An 18,335-nucleotide genomic window follows, 5' to 3' on the forward strand; every position below is an offset into this window, starting at 1 on the left:
AGAAGGAAGAATGTGGTGGCAAAAGTGAGAACCTGCTTTCTGATGAAGACCTGCTCCTTTCTGCTGATACCCTTCTAGGTGATTCTGGAATAATGTCTAACCTGTTCTCTCAACACAGTTGACTCCCATAGTTCACTGGGAGTCTGAACCGAGTTACCAGTCATGAGTCTGGGCCCTTGGGCGACTTGGAGCTGAATCTACAAGAACAGAAGGACTCAATGAAGCTGTGGAAGATGAGGGAGTATGACCTTGTCTAGCCTGAAGGTGGCCCAGGCTGGACCCCCAGAAGACACCCTATCTATCTCCTCTCCATCCCTAAATGTCAATATTCACTCTCCTCTGGATGACTTTCAAAGATGAAAGGACAATCTCTCATGAACTACATGCTGGATCCATTTCAAGTTCTCCTTTATTCTGAATGGATTTCCACCCAGACTTTCCCCATTTGTATTATCTTGGGGGCCTTCCAGACCCCAAGTGCTGATTAGACCAGTGCTCTGGGTTTGCCTCATGATTGTGCTTTGACTCTGCTGTCTTGGGAGACCTCCACCAGACTAGCAACAGCACTTGGAAGCCCATCTTCCTGAAGGATGGTAGTAAGTGGTACCCAGCTATATTCCAAGAATTTATATCTTCCTCAGACAACTCAACAGAGCTACCAAGAGTTGAGCCTTCAGAGGTGATGGGTTAGTTCCAAGATCAAAGTTTTTTGGCTAGATACTTGCCTGCCTGGAATCTGTATCCTTTCCATCCAAAAGGGAATATGGAGTCTTCTCCCAAGCTTCTACCTCTGGGACTATTGAGCTAGGTTTAGCCGCAACTTGGAAGACATTCAACTTGGAAGACATTCAAGGAGAGCCCAAAGTTTAACATGGGCTTCTGAGCCAATGCAAAACATCTCCATGCCCAACCCTTGAGTCTCCAACATCCCCCCATGATGCTTTGTCTTTTATCATGTGAAAACATGATAGAGTAGATTGGTAAGAAGCTGGGAGATCTGATTCTCAAGCTAACTCATTTTTAAAAACTACACAAATTCACAATGAAGAAAATTTACTAATTTCAGCAAACTAGAACCATATCTCTACTGGGAGGAGGTTGTTGTGTATCTCAGGACAGGGAAACCCGTGTCTTGCACAGTTCTTGGCCCAGTAAGGTTCTCTTAATAGGAAAAGAATGTGCTAAATGGTGCTGGGGACAGTGCCTGCCATGAGCAGTCACCTACCAAGAAGCCAAGAGGCTGGAAATGGAAACCTACTTTCCAAGTTCCCTTGTTTGAGCCCAGAGCAAATTCAGGTTATCCTAGATCCCAATTTTCAGATCCTGGTAACCGATCAATAGAGACCAATGAGGAGACCTTGGCACAGTGGCTCACACATGTAAACCCACTATGGGGGAGGCTGAGGCAGGGAGATCACAAGAGTTTGAGGCTACCCTGGCCTACAGAGTTAGACCCTATCTTTAAAAAAGAAAAGAAAAAGAAAAAAATCCACAAATCCAATATGTCTATTTTTCAAACTAGAGATCATCCCTTTGATTAATGGTCTTTCTCATGGCTTCCTCTGCCACCTCCCTAGAATGCATACTTTGTACACAGTTCTAGACCTAATAATACTATTTGATGTCTATTTGGCCTGGTCCAGATTATGTGGATGCCTCATTTATTGTCTGATTTTTTTTTTTTTTTTTACTAAGGCCCATTTCCTCGTCATAAATGAAGGTAATGGCTATTTTACAACTTCCAGCTGCCAGAGTTACACCAGGCTTTCCTTTCAATAAGACTTTACATATCAGTGCTTTGAAGATGGTTTCTTCTTGTATATCTTATCGTATGAAAATTATTGAGTTTGTGTTTTTACTTATCATAATCTTATGAATTTTAAATATCTTCCTAACTTAAGTATTAATGTATATGTATATTCAGATTATAAATATACACTGCAGTAATGTTTTGAGTCTTTAAAATTTTTTCTAATTTTTAATTCAATTGAATTATCTATTGTGTAAATTCAGTATTGCATTTTATATTATCTTTATCTTTAGGATAAAACATAAAATAGTAGTATCATGCCATCAAGATCTTTATTTAATGTTGAATTTTCTTTATATTTTTAAAATTAGTTCATTTTGCTCCTCTGTACTTTCCAAAGTTTTTATTGCTTGGACTAATTATGGGGTTTAAAATATTTACTTAATTGATAGCCATTCTATTTTCTAATTTATGTTCAGTTAGAGGAATCTACAATATTAATTTTTATTTCTCCATGTCATTCCTACAATGTCATTCTCTTATTTGCAGAATAACACTAATAATTGTTTGGCTGGTTTTCTTAAATACAAGAAATTTGATCTAAAGCAGAGGTTCTCAGTCTGTGGGTTGCAACCCTTTTGGGATTGAACAACCCTTTCAGAGGGGTTGCCTAAGACCATCAGAAAAGACAGATATTTACATTATGATTCATAACATTAACAAAGTTACAGTTATGAAGTAGCAATGAAAATAATTTTATGGTGGGGGGTCACCACAGCATGAGGAACTGTATTAAAGGTTTGCAGCATCAGGAAGGTTGAGAAGCACTGAGTTCAAAGGAAATATAAGCTGAAAAGCAAAGCCAATAAACACAGGAGTAAGAACTGCAGCCTTACTCCCGGGATGGTGTCACAGCGGCACCAACAGGAGAGGCCATGCTTGACTCGATGCATTAGTTCAAGCCGCAGATCCCAGAGACAGGACAGCAAGCAACATTCGCTGAGAACAGCTGACAGAAAGTGACTGCACACTTGTGTGACCCTCATGGGCACTGAGGGTGCTTAGGTCCAATCTGGCGAAAAGAAAAACAAAACTACAAGAAAAATAAATAAATTCAAGTAAATACGCACAGAAAAGAGCCCTCCCCACAACAGCAGAGCAAGAAAACCCACAAATGCATGGGAAATAAGAAGGAAATTGAGGGATAGCTCATGGGGCTGAATGCTACTGAAGATGGCCCAGCCCACTAAAGGGTGCTATGTGGACTGTTCAGTGTCTGCTGGGGCGGTTGCCATGGGAAGCCTCTTTGTTGGAAACCCTACTCACCCTGCCCAGCTGTGGGAGTCACAGGTTAGGGTGAGGGATCAGGTTTCCTCTCCCTGAGAGACTGGTACCCTGGAGACACTCTGAGCCTTGTGTCCTTTCATTGTAGGCTGGCGTCAAGATTATGCTAATTAATTCCAAGTCCCAAGACTCTTGTTGCCTGGTGACAAAGTTGCACAGTGGAAGGGCATCCGGACAAAAGGCAGGTAAGGTTTTGCTCCTTGGTGGCCCATGCCTATTGATCTGCTTCAAGCCCCTTTCCCCTCTCCTCTGAGTAAATAGCTCACAGATGTCTGCTATCCTGTCCGGGCTGCTCTGTTTACAAAGCCCAGACACTAGCTAATGCATTATTTAAGAGAGGAGGCCACACACCCTGAGTCCTGGCCAGCACAAACAGCTCACTGGGGACACAGGCTGGTCTTCAGGTGCCTGGAGCCATGGGCAAGCTTGGCAAGGCAGATGTATGATCACTGGGTACATGGGAGTCACAGCTTGGTTCTTCCTAAAAGCTGGGTCTCTGGATATTTTTGCTGGCCAATAGCTGGGGGAGGGAAAATGCAGGCTCAGAAAGGCCAGGAGACTTGTACAAAGTCACACATACAGAGGGACAGAGCAGTGACCAGCCTTCCAGCCAGGATGACACATTGTCCTCTGGGTTTGAGTGTGAGCCTCCAGAGCAGAAGGGAAGTACTGAGGCAGTCACTGTATCCTGCAGTGTCCTGAAGTACCTGCCCACGCTTGTCTATTGGTGGTTTGTCACTAGTTCCTTTGTGGGTCTCCACGGGTCCCTTGGGGCTGGGAGGGAAAGAGCTTCCCACACTGCCCCTTCTGTTGGTAGGGTGATAGAAAAGTGAAAACCAGATGAACTTTCCAGATTCCTTTTCCTGTCCCTACAGAGCGCAAGGTGTGTCAATGCAACCACCCCTAGCCCTGACAGGCCACCTGCTGAAACAGCCACCTCAGACTGTCACCAATTTGATCCACCACCAACTGTGGATCAACATTTCCCAGATCTCTATCAGTCTCAGGGAATGAGACTTGTCTGACACCATGGCTGGCTCTGTGACCCACATATGCCTTCCTTTCAGTCTGGGATGAGCCATGGGGATAGGCCTTGGCCTAGACAGGGTAAACATTCCCACGTGACCGTGCTCCGCTCCCTCCAGCTCCTACAGAGAATAATTCATCAGGAGCTTGCCTGATGCAAAGCCAAATGCATTGCAGGACACTGTAGACATCCACGGACAAACCACATGGCAGCTAGGTTCACAGCATAAGGAAACAAGAGATCCTGGCTCTGAGTTGGTAGTGTGTGCCTGATGAAGGACAGGCTGTCAAGCCTTGGGGTTTCTTCTGGGAAGTGGGGTATATGGTTTAAGTGAGATGAGGCTCACAAAGCATCCAGACATAATATACCCCATTAAAAAAAAAAACAAGAAAGAAATAGTAAATGCCAAGGCCAACAAGGCTCAATCAAATGCTCATACTACACATACCAAACCTACCTCTGGGTATACATTACCTTCCTCTGCTGCTACCCTGTTCCGTCTTCGTATGCCACACTGTCCCCCTTTCCTATCTCTCCAGCAGCCAGCTATTCGTAGCCAGACACCTTCAGGCCTGCCCCTGAGTAGGTGGCTACCTCTCACAGGCACTAAGCATCTTTCTTCCCACGTGCCTTTTATACCCTGAGAGCTTTCTACCACCTGGTATATCTGAAGAAACTGAGTTAAGAAAAGTCCATGACTCACCCTCAAAATCACACATTAGCAGAAGCGGGTAGCCAAGGCTATTGTCCCAGAACTTTGTCTCCATGTGTCGGGCCCTGTCCCCTACCTCCTCCTTCTCTTTTCTTTCAGATGCTTTCACATCTCCTCTACCACCTCAGGCTTCTCTCAGCTCTCAGGACATCTGTCCTTGAGACACACCCCTCTTCCTGGACTATTTCCTAAGCATTTCAAGTAACTGCAAATGCCACCTTCCCAGGGAGGACTTCTCGGCGCCCCCTCTGAAATTAGCCATCCCCATACAGTAGTATCTGCTTCCTCACTCCAGCACTCTCTTTTACACAATTACGTCTATCATCGGCAGAGCATTTACACCACTGGAAATGGCCCTGGGCTTCTTGATTTGCTTGCTCAGCAACTGGGAAATTCATGAAAACCACAACACTGTCTGCCTTAGTCATTCACTGCCTGTCTCCTGACCCTGCTTGTAGTACAACAGCCCCCCTCCCCACCCCACCAAACCGATGAGTGGATGAACAAATGAACAAATGAACGAATGAGTGGGTGATTAGCTTGAACGATAGAGAACTCTAGAGATTAAAAGCAGGTAAACACATGTATACATGGCTTTTCTGTTCTTGTATTGCTGGTGATATTAACAGTGTGTGTTTAAAAGTGTGGTTTTATTCAGGAGTCTTCAAAGACTGATTCCCAAGCCTACACCTGACATAATAGACCAGAAATATTGTCCAGGGTTGCTGGTGGGAAGAAGGAGGTGGTGAACAGTATGTACTGCCAGGTTAATCTCAGTCCACAGGAGCTGGTGTCACTTAGTACCCACCACACCCCTTGGCAGATAGGAAACACGTTCCTTCTTTTAACAAATCACCACTTACTGATCTATTCTGCAGATAGTAAGTGGACCCCAGAAATGTTATATGGCCCAGGCTGACAATGACAGCTCCTGCTGCCTGCTGTCTAGTGCTCCCATATACATCTAGAAAGGGACAGACCAGATGGCTCCAACGTGGGTGACATGAGAGATATGAAAAACTGCCTTCCTAAACACAGTAGTATTCGTTCACATCATTCTTGATAATAGTCGTATCTGTCGGTCCAGAGTTAACAGGAAGGGGCCACACATACTCGCATACACACACACACACACACACACACACACACACACACACACACACACACTGATACATACATACACACTCACACTCACATACACACACATGCACACTCATACATACACATACTCACCCTCACACACACTCACATCCATATACACACACTCATACACTCACACACACTCTCTCTCACACACACTGATACACACACACACATATATACACACTCACATACACACACAGATACACATACACACACACTCACACTCACATACACTCACTCATATACACACTCATACATACACTCATATACATACACACACACACTACAATTTATGGAACATGAAAACAGTGTCATATTGTGTGAGTGTGTGTGAACATTTCATATACACTGTAGAGAATATGGAAACACTGGCAGCAATATTATCTCCAGCTTTTCCATTGCTGCTTCTCTCATTCTCTCTCTCCCTCCTCTCTCTCCTCTCTCTCTCTCTCTCTCTCTCTCTCTGTGTGTGTGTGTGTGCTCTTAAGAGCACTGGGATCATGTGAACATTTCTTGTTAACATATCTTAAACATCTTACATTTTTGTACTTTTTGAGAAAAGGTTTTTGCTTTGTTTTATATTTAATTTATTCTGTGAGTATACAGTAATTCAATAATCATCCTTTATTTGACGTCTTAACTATTTTATACACAGGACGTCCTATCTTTGTTTCCTAAAGGGGGCTCTTAGAACATCTCCATTCTTTCCCAATGGCTGATCCATCTCTCCTAGTCTCTGTACCATCTCTTCGCTCCATCCCAGCCTCCTTCTTCCACCACAGACCCTCTCTCCCTCTGGATGCTTTTCCTTCTTTTCTATGTTTAACTCAACTAAAATAGCTCCAACTGTGATGCTGCCAAGCCCTTCCAGCACACTCACTGTTGTAGCCACACATGCCACCAGGAGGGCTGGAGAGGTGGCTCCTTAATTATGAGTACTTGCTCCCAGAAAACCCAAGGTAGTCAATCACCTGTAACTCTAGGTCTAAGGAATCCAATACCCACTTCTGGCATCCACCAGCATATGTCACCCACATGCACAAATTAAAAATCTCTCTCTCTCTCTCTCTCTCTCTCTCTCTCTCTCTAAATATATATATATATATATATATATATTTATATATATTTATATATATATATTCATTCTTGACCCCAAGAGTGGCACACCCAAGGCTGACCATCACATTCAGTGAGCACCAATCATTTATGTGCCAGAGTCGTCTTCTACTCACAAAACCTTTAAAAACCCCTTTTGTGTTCTAAAAATCATTTTAACATAGCTAGAAAAACAATAAATCAAGTCAGTCATCCAGGGCCAAGATATGTTCAGGTACAAACGACTGGAGGCCCTGTGTGCCTCCATGTGTCCTCTTGTCTTCCAGGATGAAGAAAAGCCCAGGAGGCAGGGATGGCTGTGGTAGTACATCAGTACTTCTCAACCTGTGGGTTGTGACCTTGGTGGTGGGGTTGTCAAATGACCCTCTCACAGGGGTTGCATATCAGATATCCTACATATCAGATGCGGACATTATGATTCATAAGAGCAGCGAATTTGCATTTATGAAGTAGCAATGAAATAATTTTATGGTTGGAGGTCACCACAACATGAGGAGCTGTATTAAAGGAGTCGAGGCATTAGGAAGGTTGAGAACCACTGTAATACAGGAAGGTGTCAGGCTGCAGTTTGTAGGGGGTTTCTACCCAGCACAGGCCCTGGACCTGGTCCAGTACTGGCAGGTTCTACCCTACTGTCCATCGCTGTCCATCCTCTCCCCCTCCTCACAAGGCTTCCATGTCTTCCCTTGTATCTTAGCATCCCTCCCCTTGGAATCAGTCTCTGCGTTACTATTACCAGCAGTGGAAACTGAGGCTCAGGAGGTAGTCCAGCTTCCTATCAATGGTGAGTGGGGACCATGTGGGGTGGGTGGGGACCTGGTCTCATAGCTTTGGACACCCACTCCACCATGCTGCTTGTCTGAACCCCAGTTGAGTGGTCTGCAAGAGGAGGGGGTGGCCGTGAAAAGAGAAAAGGAAACAATTTCTGTCTGTGATAGCAGACCTTGAAACACATGGCTTGCAATGGAGCTAAAGCACTGGTCCACCACGAGTCTTTTGTCCTTTGCTTGTGTTCAGGCTGGTTTGTGTGTTTGGAGTATGTGGTTGATGAACAAGGCCTTTCTAGTCTGTTAAACTAATAATCTTAAAATTTTATTTTAATTGTAAGGCACCTATTCCCTTTTGTTCCTTTAACAAATCCAATTAAAACGGAGTACACCCAGAATTACGAAATAGATGCTATTAAACCAATAAGAAATCATAATCTTTCGTTATGGGGCCATGCGACCCCTGGGGAACTTTTGCTCCAAATAAAAGTTGAATTCTTATTACCCACCAGGGGAAAGAGGGCGGTTTGACAGATAGTGGCTTCCAGGCAGCAAGTATGCCAAGCCATGCCAGTGCTCAGAGAGAAGTAAATAATACAAGGGTGGGCAGGGCTGCAAACACAGGAGGTCCCAGCAAGATCCTCAGAACAGCTTTTCCAAATTAACCAGTTAACTGCTGAATCACTGAATGACACCCAGTGTGGACACTGTTGGTTTCCAGTCTGGGAGGAGAAGCTGTGGAGGGATGGGAAGATTTCTCCTCTACCAATCTAGAACAAGTCTCTATGTGAGCTTGGACAGCTCACTCATCCCACCCCCACCAACTCTGAAGCACCCTCCCCTGTGGAATGAGAAGTGCAGCCCTGCCTGAGGTGTGAGGGGGAAGGAAAGACAAAGAGAAAACCCCCAGTGAAGAAAAGGGCATGAGTGTGTGAGAGGCTGGTTTGACTACACCTCACTAGGAGAGGTTGAGAGGTGGGCAGGAAGCATCAGCTGACAGATGACCTGTGCAAAGAGCCAACTGCCTGCCTGCCTGCCTGCCCGCCTCTCTCTCTCTCTCTCTCTCTCTCTCTCTCTCTCTCTCTCTCTCTCTCTCTCCAGTGTGTGTGTGTGTGTGTGTGTGTGTGTGTGTGTGTGTGTCTGTCTGTCTGTCTGTCTGACTGACTGTCTGTCTGTCTGTCTTCTGTCTGTCTGGTTTTTTTGAGAAAAGTTCTCCTTATGTAGCCCAGGCTGACCTTAAACTTGTGATAATCCTTTTGTTTCCGACTCAAGTTCTGGAATTGTAGGCATACTCCAATACTCCATACTCCACCATTCCCAGCAGAAGGGCTAGCTTTTAATGTGAGCTCATGTGAAGAAGAGCATCCAGAATACTCCAAGGCAAAAGTGTGACTGTTTAGGTAGTGACAAGGAATGTAGTTAGCTTCTAGCTCGGGCCATGCTGGGTGAGAATCTTGTCTTTACATCCTCAGCTCATCCAGTATAAAAAGATGTTCACACTAAGTCAGCTCCATGGGAACTAAAGGGGCTGAAGGACAAAATCCCTGTCTTCATTACTGCCCACATCAGCAAGCAAGCACACATATTTATTGAGCCACTGTATGGATTTACGTATGTCTATTAAACATTACTAACATTTATACATACATACATTCATTCATTCATACATACATACATATTCTATTAATTGATCAGGTAAAGGGACAACCTAAATGGTTTCTACAATTCCCATCTCCATATGTTCCCTTCAGAAGAAGTTCAGTGGGATATGTACACAGCTGACCCATTCAGAAACTTAGACCAAATTTATTATCTTCTCATCTCACTATCTAGTTGACAGAGAGTACATTCTCCTCAAACAGTTCTCAGATTAAGATAGGCAATGTTAGTATGTACCAGAGCCAGTGTCTGGTCCCTGAGAATCTGGGGACCTTAATACACTTGGGACCCACTATCATGGAAACCACTAGTAGGAATTCACCTTCTTGGGTTTGGGGCATGGCCTTAATATTCCATTGCAGTAAAATGGACAGGGTTTTAGTCTGGGAGTACTAGGGTTCCAGAATGTCTTTCTCAGTTCGGACTCAATGGAAGCCAGCATTGTCACCACTGAGCACAGATAGAACAAAGGAGGTTGAGGGGAAGCAGATTGTACTGGAAGTTTGTGTATAAATTTAGCTATCAGAGCCATCTAGGTTTGACTTTGACCGTGTCCTTTGTAACCTGGGGCAAGTAAGTCACTTGACTATTCAGAATCTAAACATCGTTCTTTTAATGAATAGTGCTGATCTCTAGCATAATAGCTACAGAGACTGGTGATGTATGAGGGCCAAGCAGTATGTTCACAGAAAGGTCCTTAGCACATCTCACCTAGTCAATGATGGTGTATGAACCGTGACAGCTGGCAGCATTTCACAATAGATATCAGAAAATGCTGAGATCATGTCCCTGGAAGGTTCCGTCCACACTGTCTACATCTCTACACAGTGGAGGCCATTAGTAGAAAGAGTGGAACATTTCACACTGCAATAGCACTCCTAAATGCAAATAATACCATAAAACACACAGCATACATTTCCTGGCCCAGGATGGGTGACATGACCCCAGTGGACATGATGCTTAAGTCAGACATCAGTGATGATTTGGGGGGACATCTGTGAGGAGTGCCAAATACATCTCTGCACCAAAGGGACTCAGTGACCCGTGTCTCTAACTCCAAAGTGACTCGTGGTAGGATGCTAAAGCCCCTCCTTGGAGTGAGTAGACCTATTTGGGGGAAGTGATTGAGGACACAGGATGATATGGAGCCATGTGGGAAACCACAGCAGCAGATGAGCCGATTTGTTCCTTGCCCAGTAAACGTGACGACGGGCCAAAAACAAACACATTTCCAAGGGTGCTCGGTCTGTGATGATTGGCCCTGTGATTTCTTGACTTCCAGGTAGGAGTAAAAGTAGCAACCATTCAGCATCATACCTGGAAATTTGAATTTGTATGGTTTTTCCCAATCTAGCAATGTGACATATGAACCCCATCCCACCTCCCCCCATGGTGGGCAGCTGCCACCAGCACTCTACAGGTGCTGGTGGCTAAGCTGGGCTCTTCGGGAGACTGGGTAGAGTCAATGCATGGTTCTCTTACAAGTGAGGAGGGGATTATCAGGGTATATCATGCCATGTTGAGAGCCAGCTGTACTTGGGGATTAATAGATTTCTCAGGGAAGTTTTTGTCATTGCCTAAGAGGTGCCCCATAAGCAAAGGGCATCCATATGACATGAAGTTTTCCTCAAACGCTGGCTAAGAAACAGTGGTCATTTGGCAAGTCCGGTTCAATTATGTGTCTAGTGTACATCTAATACATCAGTCAAAGAATGAAGTAATTATTGTGATACTATGCTAGAAAGTTATTCACATGTTTTAACCCTGTAAAAACAGTGAGCGTTGCTTAAAAATGAAATCAAAGACTTGAGTGTGAGGCACCAGGCACATGCCAGCATTGTGGTGGTTGTAAGGATCTTAGAGCTGAAGATGTTTGCAAATGTCTTGATGCTATTAAAATATAGGTTGCCATTACATTTTTAATTTAAATATCTGTGGGGTGTCCTCCCATGCTGTTTCATTCACAATGACTAGATAGAAAAATATATTCAGAAATTAAAATCAGACCAACTGGCTCATTCTCCCCCACCCCCACTCGCCCCAAGTATAAAACACAACTGTAAAGGACAGACAGAAAAAGAAAACAGGACCTACTTGCTTAGAACCCTCTTGTACTGGCTTTCTAGTCTGAACCCTTTTGTACTGGGCTTTCTAGTCTGAACATGTACAACAAAACTCCCCTCATCCATAGGTTCTCTCACCCATAGCCCATCCATCTATCTGTTGTATTTATGCATTTTATCCTAGTGGGTTGGCCACACTATATTTGAAGATTTCCACAAGCTGATAAGAACAATCTATTTAATGTTTTGACTATGTAGAAAGATCATCTGTTTTATCCTTCTACGGTCACTATGTACTCTCCATTCCAGGGGTGGGCCTGGCCTTAACTGGAGAGTGACAGGGAAGAGGTCCCTGTTCTCTCCCTCTGAAATAGAGCTTGTGGCATGACCCAATTCCAGTGGTGCCAAGCAGCTTCAGGGATCAGAAGGGTCTCTGGTCAGCACAGCACACTGAACCTTCTACAGCGGATGATCCCAGCCAGCGATAGTGTCCTTGAAGAAAGCATTAAGGAAGGAGGGGGCTCCTCATGTTCCCACCTGGCTTGATCTGTCTGGGGATCCAGACTCACTAGGGAGGTGGCAAAGTGCATTAGGCCAGTCAGCCCCCTACTCTGCCTTAAGCTGATTAATGGGCAGGCTCAGAGCCAAAGGGCCCATTGTAGAGAGACTCCTTAATGGAACAGTGTTCTCATGGCTCCCTTAACCCCCACTACTCAGACCTGAGAGGGCTTCTACCCACAGCATGGGTGGGCTGTCAGGGTAGGTTCAGCTGGCCTAACTGAATTCCAGTCTGCTGGAAACATCCTGTCTTGTCCGGGAGCCCTCTAACTCATGCTTCAATTTATCTTAAATAGAAGAAAACCAAATGGCAGCCAGCCTTTGACTATGCATGGCAGTCTGGTGGCCAGAATTAGTGACCTCTCTGGATTTTAGCTTTTTAAACAAGGGTACGAGCTCATTTACAAAATGTGTCATTCAGAGGCTTGAGACCAGGCAGGCCCCAGTACACTCAATGAGTGAACAGATGGATTCAGGCAAGGGACTTGGTTTAAACCAGTCTCAAAGGACTAAGGCCCTCAGACAAAGGTAATTTTATTTACTGCTTGTTCAGGTCCCAGGCTATGGCTGCCAAGTAAAATACAAGCCTACACAGGATTTGAAATGTTCAAATTAATGCCATCTCTTGTTCATGTGAAACTCAAGTTTGACTTTCACTTTATTTTGCTGTGTCTGGGCACTCTTACCGTGGAGAGGTACTAATAAACAGAAGAGCATGAAGATCATGAGTATATAGGCTTTCCTGAGCTGAATTCATCTTTTTGGTAAACTCAAGTGCAGAACAGTTTCTCTGACATGATTCCTGTGAAGACCTCTTGCCCATGTTCACACCAAAGTTCAGATACTGCACATCTGCTTGCTCTTCAAGGGACAGAGTAGGACTTTTGTGGACACACACACACACACACACACACACACACACACACACACACACACACACACTCATGTAACTCTCCCCAAAGCAGGGTCCATTCAGCTCCACCATCCCCAGAAAACTCACCCACACTACTTCCTAGTAACCTAGTGTCCCCAGCCCATAGTCCCTGCCTTGGTGGATCTGCTTCCGGCAGCTACAGAAATGGATTCACTCATCATGCAATGGCCTCTTCTGGGCAGCAGTATGCTCTTAGGAGTCACTTAGGTTAATATACATCTGAGTAAATACGTCATTTTTATAAACATCTCTTTACAAATACTTGAAATGCACTTTTATTTTTCACTGATACATCATAACTGTGAATATTTATAGGATATGACATGACATTTCAATGCATGCATGCATGCATACACACACACAAACATAACAGACAGAGACCATAAATACAACCACCATTTAGTGCTCAGTTGTATTCTAGTGTAAGGAATTCATCTGCAGGAGGATGCATTTCCCCCTGTGGGTCAGTTGTGAATGGGGCACTGTTAAACACAGAAGTAAGCTTTTCTTGGACATAAGCTTTTTTTTTTCTCCTGAACACCTGCTGAGGAAGATGCAACATGATGAGAATGTGGTTAATTTTTATAAAAAATAGCCATACTGTTTCTGGTGCTGCCCTACTGTGCATTCCACAAGGTGTTTGCTGTGGACTAATGGCTTTATGTTTATTTCCACTATAAGACCTTCTTCCTCTAATCTGGATTCCAGACCTTTTTGCCTGCATAGCTTACAAATACTTTCCACCACTCTCTGGTTTCCACACAGTCTATAAGTTATCAGTTTAAAGAATGTACAAAAAATTTCATGATAGTCTCTACGTAGACAAGGAGGTCACCTATGCAGATAGATATCCTTACTTCATTCTTTTCTAACTGTATACCCTTTATTTTCTTGCATTATTTTACTTCCTAGAAGTTCTAATATAACATTGATAGGTACAGTCAATTGCCTGCCTTATTCATACACCTGGGGTCAGGGAGGCATTCAGTTTCTTTTAAAAGACTTGAATTTAAGTTACGTGCATATGTGTATGTCTGTGTATGTGCACCTCAGTGTAGTGTCCCCAGAGGCCAGAAGAGGGCACTAGATTCCCTGGAGCTAGAATTACAGATGGCTATGAATTACAGGTGGCTATGAGCTGCCCAAGGCGAGTAGTAGGAACTGACTCTATCTGATACAAGAGCAGAAAGTGCTCTGAAGGGCTGAGCAGTCCTTCCACTCCCCCCACCCTCCGCTTTCCTTCTTAATAAGAGACTACAAAGCTCTGGGGTTGCCTTAAATCACTGTTTTGCTTTCCTGCCACAGGTTTTGATTTGTTTTCATTTTTGTTCATACTATGGATTATGTGTGAATCGGTTGCTCCATTACCGACTATGTAGAGCCTGTTTTTAGCTGTAGGCCCTTCCTCCCTTCTGAGCATCCATCTCCCTCTCTGAACAGCAGGAACGGCACTTGGGTCTCACGAGACTGTTGAAGAGTGGAAACGCTATGTGTACTTAGTAACCATTTAAGAATCAGCATTACAGTGCTTGCAGTATTAGATGATCTATATCCCCTACGAGCTCTGTAAAGGGGTTGTTTTCACAAATAGGGAAACCGAGGCAGAGGGTTAAAGAAAATTGCTAGCTGCCAAACTAGACTTCTAAGACAAGCACGCTGAGGCTAGAATCTTCTGTCACCCTCTACATTCCAGGGCTCTGTGTGGTGCTCTCTGTACCTGTGACCATGCCTACTTGTACAGAGCAATCTGTAGTTGCCTGTAAGTATGAGGAATGAGGAGGAGGCTGTGGAGCAGTGGAGATGAAAAAATATCCTCTAGAAGCTTTGGCAGCCCCAGCCTGTCACCCTGCATGCCTGGGGAGTGGAAGGGAATCTGGTTGCTGCTGTGAAGATAAACCCTGACTCCCCTGACTCCCAGGCCCAGTACAGCTCTTACCACTCTGTAGTTACAGGAGCCAAGGCCTCCTTGCTCTCCTGGGTCCCACATGTGAAAGGGATATAATAGACATTTTTAACAATATTTCCTCCCTTCCAGACTTCTATTGCTTTTGATGGCAGCAGCCCCTCCCTCCAAGCCTCCCCAGGATGGTCTTATGACAATGCTAAGGGGACTGTGTATTGACAGTCTGGAAAAGTAGCACATAGCCAAACATACATACTCACGCATGAACAGACACGCAGGGACACACACACACACTTGCGCATGCGCACATGCTTGCAAATGTGCACACGCTTGCACACATGCACACACACACACACACACACACACACACACACACACACACTGGAGTCACAAGGCTAATTCCCAGGAAAATAGTCACAGAGTAGGACAGTGAGAGAAGCACTGAGCATCAGCTCACACTGCCCTCTAACATCTGGGAAACGGACATTTGAAGACATGAGAGCAGTTGGAGGCCTCTGGTATTTATGCTACTGCTGCTACCCTGACTCCTCTCTGCTACTCTGTCCTCTTCCTCTCTCCCCTCCTCCCTCTCTCTCCCCCATCAGGGATCACTGCACAGTGCGGTGTCCTCTACTAACTAGATTTATCTTCTCTGTTCTCATCACAGACTATATTAGCAGTTTTATGTGACTTCTTCCTCCAACTCATCACCATCAACTCAGAAAAACATCCTTCAAATACACTCCCATACTAAGAGACCATGGCTAAGGGTGGGAAAGGCCCCAAGGGCAAAAAGATCACCCTCAATGTGGCCAAGAATTGCATCAAAATCACCTTTGATGGGAGAAAGCGCCTTGATCTGAGCAAGATGGGAATCACCACCTTCCCCAAATGTATCCTGCGTCTCAATGACGTGGATGAGCTTGACCTTAGCAGGAACTTGATCAGGAAGCTCCCAGACTCCATTTCCAAGTTTCAGAACCTGCGATGGCTCGACCTGCACAGCAACTACATCGACAAGCTCCCTGAGTCCATCGGGCAGATGACCTCCCTGCTTTATCTCAACGTCAGTAACAACAGGCTGACCACAAATGGGCTGCCCGTGGAGCTGAACCAGCTCAAGAACATCCGCACAGTGAATCTGGGTCTCAACCACCTGGACAGCGTGCCCACCACATTGGGGGCATTGAAGGAGCTCCATGAGGTCGGACTACATGACAACCTGCTGAATACCATTCCTGCCAGCATCTCTAAGCTCCCAAAGCTGAAGAAACTCAATATAAAGAGGAACCCCTTTCCAAAGGCAGATGAATCAGACATGTTTGTAGACTCCATCAAAAGGCTGGAAAACCTATATCTGGTAGAGGAGAAGGATCTGTGTACATCTTGTGTGCAAAAATGCCAACAGGCCAGGGACAAATTAAACAAAATCAGAAGCATGGCTCCTACAACACCAAGAAAAGCCATCTTTTCCAACTTGGTTTCACCCAACTCAATGGCAAAGGATTCCCAGGAAGACTGGAGGTGACCTGGGACCCTGACCCTGAGGCGGGAGGAGGAGGCAATAAGCTTCACCTAAAGAAAAGGGTTGTGTTATTATAGGAGCTTTTTTCATCCAAGCCATAAAACACAGTTCCCTACCTCTTGGACTATGGTTTGGTTGATTGAAGGGCTTTGTCTCTTGCCATTCTGAACTTCATTTCTTCCCTGCATGCAGCCCAGAGAACCAAGGACCCTCATCTATCTGTCCCTCTCATTCTGTACTGAACTCTCCTGGTGCCACCCACGGCCCAGGGAGATAATACTACCAACACAATCTTATTATCACTGTCATTTGGAGCCACATTGTGAGATCCTAAATATGGAACTCATTCCATGGGAAATTTTTGGGTCTGGGTTTCATAGGAGAGCAAATGGCCCAGAGATGGACAGGTATTACCATTAAACATTTCTGGCCAGGAAATAGCCAGAAGCAGTCCTTTCAACTCCATTTGCATAGTTGCTCTAGGAGCTTTCCTGAAGGCCCTTGATGGATTGTGAACATGCCTGGTGCCCCTTGAGACCCATAGGGAGAGAGGTCATCATGATAGGTGCAGGGCCATGTGCAATGGAGAAAAGCTTGGCTGGCAGTGTGCAAGCTGGAAGAAAAACTGTCTGAAAGGAGTTGGTTAGAGCATTCTGAGAAACTTAGAGGTCAGGGACCTGTGGGCTTCTGAGGCAGGAAGCATGGAGCAGACATTCAGTGGACTTCAGTTCCCTCCATGAAGGAGAGCCTAGAATGCAGCCAAAACACTGCCATGGACAGAGTCAGGAGCCACACTGGTTCTTTAGGCAGAAATGACAATTGTGGCAATGATGTTTCCTTAACTGTAGGACTGTAAGCCCTATATACCACACACACACACACACACACACACACACACACACACACACACACACACACACACACAATAAGCCTATAGTGTCTCTTTCACTCACAACTTCATAGGCCTAAAAGATAAGGGCAGAGGGAGACACCCTGCAAAGGCCTTTCCACTGAGGGCTAAATGGGTGGCAAGCTATGCAGTAGTGACCAGTGCACAGCTCTGAAGGCCCCCATACCAGGGACAAGCAGTGGCCAGTGGACAGTTCTAGAGGTCTCCATGCAGGGGACAGGATAATTTCTTCTTTACACTGCAAGCCACAGCAAACAGCACCCTTCACCTTCTAGCTACTCAGGACTCATTTTCTTTTCATGATGCTTAGCTTGCAACATTCCCTATCATACTCCTAAAATCTCAGAATATTCTAGATTAAAAATGCCCATTGTGGTTTCTCCTGTTTATTAAATATTTTTCATTACAAAAATAACCAAAGCAAAGTCTAGCTTTAAACAGAGTAGCTTACCATTTCCATCATTCTGTGGTGTGAGCCAGCTATAATAGTGGCATGCTTTCTTCCTAGTTATTTTTCTCTGTGTATGTTTCCACATGGCTAAAATGAGATCATTCATGTCATTTCTGCCATGTTTGGAAACCCATATTGTCACATGGTCTTTGGAGCCAACATTGTAAACATCTGCAAGACAGCAGTTCTCATGATATGCATAACTACGTTCCTGTGGGCATTTTTGTTGTTTCCAATTTTGCACTAATGGAAATAGTTCTGTGATGAGTGTCTGGAAGACTAAAACATTGTAACATGGTTTGAATTATTTTCTGGCAGTCCTGCATCACTGGAAACGGTGTGCTCTAGAGTCTTTTTTAAAATAGTTGTGACACATGTCATCAAGGGACTGTACACCAGCAATATATACCACAGAACTCACTCATCACATCCTCCCCAATATGGCTACTTCTCTTTACCCCTTTCTCTTCCTT

General features: G+C 44.7%; 2 protein-coding genes across 2 annotated transcripts in view; one reads left to right on the plus strand and one right to left on the minus strand.

The window, feature by feature from the left end:
• The window catches only part of Wdfy4 (WDFY family member 4), a 232,615-nt gene that overhangs the window by 33,320 nt on the left and 180,960 nt on the right, over nt 1–18,335 (minus strand).
• Lrrc18 (leucine rich repeat containing 18) lies at nt 7,857–16,530 on the plus strand. Its single transcript, XM_051202496.1, has 2 exons — nt 7,857–7,876; nt 15,644–16,530. The coding sequence occupies exon 2, from the start codon at nt 15,737–15,739 to the stop codon at nt 16,502–16,504; it is 768 nt and encodes a 255-aa protein (XP_051058453.1). The 5' UTR covers nt 7,857–7,876; nt 15,644–15,736; the 3' UTR covers nt 16,505–16,530.

Source organism: Phodopus roborovskii, unplaced genomic scaffold, assembly GCF_943737965.1.
Source record: "Phodopus roborovskii unplaced genomic scaffold, PHOROB, whole genome shotgun sequence".
NCBI lineage: Eukaryota > Metazoa > Chordata > Mammalia > Rodentia > Cricetidae > Phodopus > Phodopus roborovskii.